The sequence below is a fragment of the Tachyglossus aculeatus genome, chromosome Y4 (assembly GCF_015852505.1).
Source record: "Tachyglossus aculeatus isolate mTacAcu1 chromosome Y4, mTacAcu1.pri, whole genome shotgun sequence".
NCBI classification, from domain to species: domain Eukaryota; kingdom Metazoa; phylum Chordata; class Mammalia; order Monotremata; family Tachyglossidae; genus Tachyglossus; species Tachyglossus aculeatus.
Window position 1 is genome coordinate 7,465,934 of NC_052096.1, and position 9,603 is coordinate 7,475,536.

The window sequence follows — 9,603 nt, forward strand, 5'->3', positions numbered from 1 at the left end:
TCCCGAGCCGGGGACCACGGCCCCGGGGGCAGTCGGAAGGGGCTTGCCGGGGGGAGCGGGAGCCGTCGGGGGGCCGCCTCCGGGTTGGGATCGGGAGAGCGGGAAGCCCAGGGTGGGCTCCCCGGGCTTCCCCCTCCGGCGGGTCCGGGCCCCGCCCAGGCCCCAGGAAGGAGAAGGGGCCAAAGGCGGGGGGCGGGGCAGGAAGGGGTGAGTCCTGTGGTCAGGGAGCTGCAGGCTGAACTACACAAGACACCCAGCCGCCCCCCGGCCCCCCGCCTCCACCGCCACCATGGGTCCCCGGGCCTTGGAGCTGCTGCTGCTGCTCCTGCTGCTGGCACAGGAAGCAGGTGAGTCGGGGGGCCGCGCCCGGGGGCCCACCCTCAGGACCACCGCGCCTGGGGGCCGGCGCACCCTCTACAGTCAGAGCTACAGCCGTGGAGCCAGTGGCCCCGACGGGCGAGGCCTCAGAAGGGCCTCTGGGGAGGACCCCCCCACCTCGCCCCCGGCTTGGGAGCTCAGTGGGAAGTTGGCGTCGGGGGCAGAAAGAGGAGGGGGCCGTGCCAGGCCCCTCTGGCCGGCAGGCGCACGAAGGGAGGTGACGCTTGGTGCTGAGTACAGTGCTCTGCACACAGTAAGCGCTCAATAAATACGATCGATTGATTGGTGGACGGCAGAGGCGGGGGCGTCGAGGGACGGGGTCACTACCACGGAGACAGGGTGGCCGGGGACGGGGGTCTCCCCCAAGCTCCCGCGGCTCTCCCATCCTGCGGCCGCCATCTTACAGACGGCTTTGCCGTGGGGTGGATCGGGCCCTGCCCCACCCAGCCCCACGATCGTCTCCGTTGTTGATTTAATTCTATTAACGCCCGTCTCCCCCTCTAGACCGTAAGCTCGTCGTGGGCAGGAAATGTGTTGTTAGATTGGACTCAAGCGCTTAGATGGCTTTGCCGTGGGGCGGATCGGGCCCTGCCCCACCCACCCCCATGACCGTCTCCGCCGTTGATTTAATTCTTTTAACGCCCGTCTCCCCCTCTAGACCGTAAGCTCATCGTGGGCAGGAAATGTGTTGTTAGATTGGACTCAAGCGCTTAGACGGCTTTGCCGTGGGGCGGATCGGGCCCTGCCCCACCCAGCCCCACGATCGTCTCCGTCGTTGATTTAATTCTATTAACGCCTGTCTCCCCCTCTGGACCGTAAGCTCGTCGTGGGCAGGAAATGTGTTGTTAGATTGGACTCAAGCGCTTAGACGGCTTTGCCGTGGGGCGGATCGGGCCCTGCCCCACCCAGCCCCACGACCGTCTCCGCCGTTGATTTAATTCTATTAACGCCCATCTCCCCCTCTGGACCATAAGCTCGTCGTGGGCAGGAAATGTGTTGTTAGAGTGGACTCAAGCGCTTAGTACAGTGCTCCGCACCCACTAAAGTGCTCGATAAATACGACTGATCGATCCCACGTCATCCCCCGGGCCTGGAATGGCCTCCCTCTGCCCCTCCGCCAAGCTCGCTCTCTTCCTCCCTTCAAGGCCCTGCTGAGAGCTCACCTCCTCCAGGAGGCCTTCCCAGACTGAGCCCCTTCCTTCCTCTCCCCCTCGTCCCCCTCTCCATCCCCCCATCTTACCTCCTTCCCTTCCCCACAGCACCTGTATATATGTATATATGTTTGTACATATTTATTACTCTATTTATTCATTTATTTCACTTGTACATTTCTATCCTATTTATTTTATTTTGTTGGTATGTTTGGTTCTGTTCTCTGTCTCCCCCTTTTAGACTGTGAGCCCACTGTTGGGTAGGGACTGTCTCTATGTGTTGCCAATTTGTACTTCCCAAGCGCTTAGTACAGTGCTCTGCACATAGTAAGCGCTCAGTAAATACGATTGATTGATTGATTGATTGATTGATTAGGTTTCTGGCCGGAGCCGGGCTCCCTATCAATCGATCTTATCTGTTGAGCGTTTACCATTGGCGTAGTTCTGTCCCGTGTGGGCTAGCGGTTAGAGCACGGGCCCGGGTCAGTCGATCCTATTTACTACAGCATCAGAGGTTCAGAGGTCATGGGTTCAAATCCCGGCTCCGCCAATCGTCAGCTGGGTGACTCTGGGCAAGTCACTTCTCTGGGCCTCAGTTCCCTCATCTGGAAAATGGGGATGAAGACTGTGAGCCCCCCTTGGGACAACCTGATCACCTTGTAACCTCCCCAGCGCTTAGAACGGTGCTTGGCACATAGTAAGTGCTTAATTATCTTTAAACTGCGAGCCCACTGTTGGGTAGGGACTGTCTCTATATGTTTCCAACTTGTACTTCCCAAGCGCTTAGTACAGTGCTCTGCACACAGTAAGCGCTCAATAAATACGATTGATTGAATAAATACCGTCATTATTATTATTATTATTACTATTACAGAGCGCTTACTGTGCACAGAGCACCGTACTGAGCAGCGTGGCTCAGTGGAAAGAGCACGGGCTTTGGAGTCAGAGGTCATGGGTTCGAATCCCGGCCCCACCACATGTCTGCTGTGTGACCTTGGGCAAGTCGCTTCACTTCTCAGAGCCTCAGTTACCTCATCTGTAAAATGGTGATGAAGACCGTGAGCCCCCTACAACCTGATCACCTTGTATCCTCCCCAGTGCTTAGAATAGTGCTTTGCACATAGTAAGCGCTTAACAAATGCTGCTATTACTATTTGGGAGAGTACAATAGAACAATAAACAGTCACATCCCCTGACCACGACGAGTTTACAGTCTCAAGGGAGCTTACGGTCCGGAGAGGGTCCTAAATCCCGCCTCGGCCCCTTGTCTGCGGTGTGACCTTGGGCAAGTCACTTCAGTCCTCTGTACCCCAGTTACCATCCGTACGGTGGGGATTAAGATGGTGAGCCCCACTTGGGGTGAGGACCGTGTCCCACCTATGCACTTGAATCTCCCCCCGGCGCTTAGAACAGTGCCTGGCACATAGTAAGTGCTTGAGGAATACCATTAAAAAAAATTCATTCATTGAGTGCTTACTGTTCATCATTCATTCAGTCTATTTATTGAGTGCTTACTGTTCGTTCATTCATTCATTCATTCATCCAATCGTATTTATTGAGCGCTTACTGTGTGCAGAGCACTGGACTAAGCGCTTGGGAAGTACAAGTTGGCAACATATAGAGACAGTCCCCACCCAACAGCGGGCTCACAGCCTAGAAGGGGGAAACAGACAACAAAACATATTAACAAAAGCACTGTACTAAGCGCTTAAAAACAGATGGTAGGCGTGTTCCGTTGACCCAATCAATCAATCGTATCTATTGAGCGCTTACTATGTGCAGAGCGCTGTACTAAGCGCTTGGGAGAGGACAGCATGACTTGTACTCCAATTAGACCGTGAGCCCGTTGTTGGGTAGGGACCGTCTCTTGTACTTCCCAAGCGCTTAGTACAGTGCTCTGCACACAGCACTCAATAGAGAAGCAGCGTGGCTCAGTGGAAAGAGCCCGGGCTTTGGAGTCAGAGGTCAGGGGTTCGAATCCCGACTCCGCCACAGGTCTGCTGTGTGACCTTGGGCAAGTCGCTTAACTCCTCTGAGCCTCAGTTACCTCCTCTGTAAAATGGGGATGAAGACTGTGAGCCCCACGTGGGACAACTTGATCACCTTGCATCCCCCCCCCCAGCGCTTAGAACAGTGCTCTGCACATAGTAAGCGCTTAACAAATGCCATCATTATTATTATTATTATTATTAATAATAAATACGTTTGAATGAATGAATTTTTAGACTGTGAGCCCACTGCTGGGTAGGGACTGTCTCTATATGTTGCCAACTTGGACTTCCCAAGCGCTTAGTACAGTGCTGTGCACACAGTAAGTGCTCAATAAATACGATTGGTGATGATGATGAATGAATACTTCCCAAGCGCTTAGTACAGTGCTCTGCACACAGTAAGCGCTCAATAAATATGATTGATGATGATGATGAATGAATGAATACTTCCCAAGCGCTTAGTACAGTGTCCTGCACACAGTAAGCACCCAATCAGTACTATTGAATGAATAGAACAGACACATTCCCTCCTCCCCAGAGCGAGCTTACAGTCTAGAGGGGGAGACGGGCATTAATAGAAATAAAATGACAGCTGTAGGGCTGGGGCGGTTGGTGAATAAAGAGAGCAAATCAGAGTGACGCGGGGGAGTCAGTCAATCTTATTTATGGAGCGCTTACTGTGTGAGGAGCACTGTACTAAGCGACAGGCGAGGCCACGGAGGTGGTTGAGTGACGCTCTCGCGCTCATTCATTCAATCGTATTTATTGAGCGCTTACTGTGTGCAGAGCACTGGACTAAGCGCTTGGGAAGTCCAAGTTGGCAACGTATAGAGACAGTCTACCCACCAGTGGGCTCACAGTCTAGCTCTCTGGGCCTCCGGCTTGGGACTCTGGGTGTAGTTGGGGTTGATGACAGTGGAGTAGACTCCCTCTTCCCACCACCTTCTGTGGTCACCCCCGTCCCGGAAGGCTTCTCCTTCCCCCTACTGAGATGGGGCCCGTCTCTCCCGCCTGCTGTTCACCCCATCCCTCCTCTCCGGGCTCCCCCCGTGGCCCCTCATTCATTCGATCGTATTTATTGAGTGCTTCCTGTGTGCAGAGCACTGTACTAAGCGCTTGGGAAGCCCAAGTTGGCAACGTATAGTGACAGTCTACCCACCAGTGGGCTCACAGTCTAGCTCTTTGGGCCTCCGGCTTGGGACTCTGGGTGTAGTTGGGGTTGATGACAGTGGAGTAGACTCCCTCTTCCCACCACCTTCCGTGGTCACCCCTGTCCCGGAGGGCTTCCCCTTCCCCCTACTGAGATGGGGCCCGTCTCTCCCGCCTGCTGTTCACCCCATCCGTCCCCTCCGGGCTCCCCCTGCGGCCCCTCATTCATTCGATCGTATTTATTGAGCGCTTCCTGTGTGCAGAGCACTGGACTAAGCGCTTGGGAAGTCCAAGTTGGCAATGTACAGAGACAGTCTACCCACCAGTGGGCTCACAGTCTAGCTCTTTGGGCCTCCGGCTTGGGACTCTGGGTGTAGTTGGGGCTGATGACAGTGGAGTAGACTCCCTCTTCCCACCACCTTCCGTGGTCACCCCCGTCCCGGAAGGCTTCTCCTTCCCCCTACTGAGATGGGGCCCGTCTCTCCCGCCTGTCTTTCACCCCATCCCTCCTCTCCGGGCTCCCCCTGCGGCCCCTCATTCATTCGATCGTATTTATTGAGCGCTTACTGTGTGCAGAGCACTGTACTAAGCGCTTGGGAAGTACAAGTTGGCAGAGTATAGAGACAGTCTACCCACCAGTGGGCTCACAGTCTAGCTCTTTGGGCCTCCGGCTTGGGACTCTGGGTGTAGTTGGGGTTGGGGACGGTGGGGGGTTGATGACAGTGGAGTAGACTCCCTCTTCCCACCACCTTCCGTGATCACCCCCGTCCCGGAGGGCTTCTCCGTCCCCCTACTGAGATGGGGCCCGTCTCTCCCGCCTGCTGTTCACCCCATCCCTCCTCTCCGGGCTCCCCCTGCGGCCCCTCATTCATTCGATCGTATTTATTGAGCGCTTCCTGTGTGCAGAGCACTGTACTAAGTGCTTGGGAAGTCCAAGTCGGCAACATCTAGAGACGGGCCCTACCCGGCAGCGGGCTCACAGCCCGCACCCTCCACTCCTCCGCCGCTAATCTCCTCACCGTACCTCGTTCTCGCCCGTCCCGCCATCGACCCCCGGCCCACGTCCTCCCCCGGGCCCGGAATGCCCTCCCTCTGCCCATCCGCCAAGCTCGCTCTCTTCCTCCCTTCAAGGCCCTGCTGAGAGCTCACCTCCTCCAGGAGGCCTTCCCAGACTGAGCCCCTTCCTTCCTCTCCCCCTCGTCCCCCTCTCCATCCCCCCCATCTTACCTCCTTCCCTTCCCCACAGCACCTGGATATATGTATATATGTTTGTACAGATTTATTACTCTATTTATCTTGTACATATCTATTCTATTTATTTTATTTTGTTAGTATGTTTGGTTTTGTTCTCTGTCTCCCCCTTTTAGACTGTGAGCCCACTGTTGGGTAGGGACTGTCTCTATAGGTTGCCAATTTGGACTTCCCAAGCGCTTAGTCCAGTGCTCTGCACATAGTAAGCGCTCAATAGATACGATTGATGATGAAGATAGAAGCAGGGGACAGGCGACAAAACCTGCCGAGGCTGAGGTTTTGGTTTCTGCTGAACGAGCAGCGGTGGGGAGCTGTGGTCACGGGCCCCACCGAGGCACGGGAAGCCCACCGGTCCCCCCTCCGCCCCAACATGTGGTTTGGGGTCGGGGGAGCGGCGCTGGGGTCCCGCTTCGCGACCCCCGACCTCTCCCCGAGCTCCTGTCCGTTTTCCTCCTCCGGCCCCAGCGGCCCTGGCCGAGCCCGAGCTGTGCTACATACTGGACGCCATCCTCTTCGCCTACGGCATCGTCCTCACCCTGCTGTATTGCCGCCTCAAGGTACTGCCCGCTTCCTGGTGGGGTCCGGGTGGGGGGGGGGGGGACGACGACAGGGTGGGGGGCAGGACAGCCCCTCGCCCCCGCCGGCCTCCCGACTGACCTGATCTGAGGGCTTTTAGACTTTTTAGATCCGATCTTTTAGACTGTGAGCCCGCTGTTGGGTAGGGACCGTCCCTATATGTCGCCAATTTGTACTTCCCAAGCGCTTAGTACAGTGCTCTGCACACAGTAAGCGCTCAATAAATATGATTGATGATGATCTGTGGGGAGATGGGGGGTACGGGTGGGTGTCCAGCCCCTGCCCTCAGAAGGCTCCCCGAGGGCCCAAGAGGAAGAACCTGTATATAGCTGCAATTTATAGACTGATTTATTTATATATTCATCTATTTATATATATTCACGTCTATCTCCCCCCCTAGACTGTGAGCTCGCTGTGGGCAGGGAACGTATCTGTTTCCTGTTCTATTGTCCTCTCCCAAGCTCTTCGTACAGTGACAATAAGAGCACACAATAAGCGCTCAATAATAATAATAATAATAATAATGGCATTTATTAAGCGCTTACTACGTGCAGAGCACTGTTCTAAGTGCTGGGGAAGTTACAAGGTGAGCAGGTTGTCCCACGTGGGGCTCACAATCTTAATCCCCATTTTACAGATGAGGTCACTGAGGCCCAGAGCAGGGAAGCGACTCGCCCAAAGTCACGCAGCTGACAGTGGGCGGAGTCGGGATTTGAACCCATGACCTCTGACATCCAAGCCCGGGCTCTTTCCACTGAGCCACGCTGCTTCTGGGGAGCCCAGGAAGGCTTCCTGGGGGAGGCGTCTTGGAGCTGCAGTTATGGGGGTCCCTGGCTGGCAGGAGAAGGAGGTGGGAGTCGAGGGGATTCGAGGGGGGCAACGGGCTGCTCCGATGCGGGAACCGCGTCCTCTCTCCGCCCAGGTCCAAGTGAGAAAGCAGCCCGAATCCTCCGTCGGCTTCGAGGTACGGAGTCTCTCCGGCCCACCGGCCCCTTCCCACCCCTCTCGCGGTCTCCTCCGCCCTCCGCGTCCCCCCTTGGAGCCCCTCAGCTCTGCCCTCGCCCGGGATATTCGGGATTGGGGGAGCGGAGGGGATGTTGGGTTTCTGTGGGAATACCGGAATTCTGAACCTCTCCCGCTTTGTCTCTCCAGAAATCCGAGGGGATCTACACGGTGAGTGAGACCAGCCTCCCCCATCACCGCCCAATCCATCAATCCGTCCTATTTACGGAGCGCTTAAAGCGTGCTGAGCACTGTATGAGCGCCTGGGAGGGTAGGGTGGAGCATAGTTGGTAGACCCGCTCCCTGCCCGCCTCCTTACAGAAGAGACACGGTATGAATAAGTAAACGAGGACTGTGGGATGAGGGCGGCGGGAATAAAGGGAGCAAATCCAAGTGCCGGGAGGACGCAGAAGGGAGCGGGAGAAGAGGAAATAAGGGCTCAGTCGGGGAAGGCCTCTTGGAGACGTGCTTTAATTCATTCGGTCGTATTTACGGAGCGCTTACTTGGTGCGGAGCACTGTACTAAGCGCTTGGGAGGGTACGGTACAACAATAAACAGACTCATTCCGTGCCCACGACGAGCTTCCAGTCTAAGGGAGCTTTTGAAGGTGGGGAGCGCGATCGCTGCATCCCCCAACTTCCTCCATCATTTGATCATATTTATCATATCTAGACTTCTAGACTGTGAGCCCGCTGTTGGGTAGGGACTGTCTCTACGTGTTGCCGACTTGTACTTCCCAAGCGCTTAGTACAGTGCCCTGCACACAGTAAGCGCTCAATAAATGCGGTTGATTGATTGATTGAGGGCTAACTGTGCTCAGGGCACTGTATTAAGCGCCTACTGCGGGGTCCCCGGGAGAGAAGGGGAATGGGGGGGGGTCCTGTCTGGCTGGGGCTTGGAGTCGGGGTGCGTCCTGGGTCAGCGGGATAGGTGGGGAGGGGAAGATCGGGATCAAACGTGGGTGGGAGGAGGGAGTTGGGGACCCCCCCGCCACCCCTCCACGCTTTCCTTTTTCCTCCCCCAGGGTCTGGGCAGTCACAGCCAGGAGACCTATGAGACACTGCACCATGAGAAGACCCCGAAATAGCATGGGGGACGGAAGGGACCCCGATCCCCCCGACTCGCTGGGCCTCGGCCCTCTTCCTCCCGCTCTCTTCAGGTCTTTCCCCCTCCTCTTCCTTCCGCGCTTCAGTCCTGCCCCCTGATTAATAGGTAATGATAAACGTCCACCGGTCCCCTCTCTCCTAATCAACGCCGGGTCCCCTGCTGCCTTCCAATAAAGCTTCTGCTGTTTGGACCCCCAGATCCGCTCTGAACTCTGACCTCTGACCTCTGACATCCGCCCTGGGTGGGTCAGAGGACGAATGGTCCAAACCCCCCTGGCCCCAGTTTTGGGGAGAGACAGAAGAGGTTGAGGGGGGCACCTGGCCGATGGCGACAGCACTTTCTTTTGTCCGGTATTTAAGGGCTTCTGGTAAGCGTTTACTATGTTCCGGGCTCTGTACTAAGCACTGAAGTAGATACAACATATTCAGGTTGCCCCGCTTGGGGATCATAGTCTTAATCCCCATTTTACAGATGAGGTAACGGAGATGCAGAGAAGGTAAATGACTTAATGATAATAATTATGGTATTAAGCGCTTACTAAGCGCTCAATAAATACGATTGATGATGATGACTTAGGAATAGTAATTATGGTATTAAGCACTTACTGTGTTCCAGACACTGTTCTAAGCAGTGGGATAGACACAAGATAATCAGATTGTCCCACTTGGGGCTCACAGTCTTAATCCCCATTTTACAGATGAGGTAACCGAGATGCAGAGAAGGTAAATGACTTAATAATTATGGTATTAAGCGCTTACTATGTGCCAGGCGCTGTTCTGAGCAGTGGGATAGATACAGAGCAATCAGATTGTCCCACGTGGGGCTCACAGTCTTAATCCCCATTTTACAGATGAGGGAACTGAGGCACAGAGAAGTGATTTAGGAATAGTGATTATGGTATTAAGCACTTACTATGTTCCAGACACTGTTCTAAGCAGTGGGTTAGATACAAGATAATCGGATTGTCCCACGTGGGGCTCACAGTCTTAATCCCCAT

At 55.2% G+C, this 9,603-nt stretch overlaps 1 protein-coding gene across 1 annotated transcript; it reads left to right on the plus strand.

The window, feature by feature from the left end:
- Positions 1–238: 238 nt before the first annotated feature.
- On the plus strand, positions 239–8,802 carry FCER1G (Fc fragment of IgE receptor Ig). The gene is made up of 5 exons (XM_038768672.1): positions 239–347; positions 6,386–6,477; positions 7,419–7,460; positions 7,649–7,669; positions 8,524–8,802. The coding sequence occupies exons 1-5, from the start codon at positions 290–292 to the stop codon at positions 8,584–8,586; spliced, it is 276 nt and encodes a 91-aa protein (XP_038624600.1). The 5' UTR covers positions 239–289; the 3' UTR covers positions 8,587–8,802.
- Positions 8,803–9,603: the final 801 nt, after the last annotated feature.

Excerpts from the sequence above, each read along its gene's own strand:
- FCER1G (XM_038768672.1), top strand. The coding sequence starts at position 290 with ATGGGTCCCCGGGCCTTGGAGCTGCTGCTGCTGCTCCTGCTGCTGGCA. Across the intron at positions 348-6,385 it reads GCTGCTGGCACAGGAAGCAG|CGGCCCTGGCCGAGCCCGAG; the intron begins GTGAGTCGGGGG and ends CTCCGGCCCCAG. Across the intron at positions 6,478-7,418 it reads TGCTGTATTGCCGCCTCAAG|GTCCAAGTGAGAAAGCAGCC; the intron begins GTACTGCCCGCT and ends CTCTCCGCCCAG.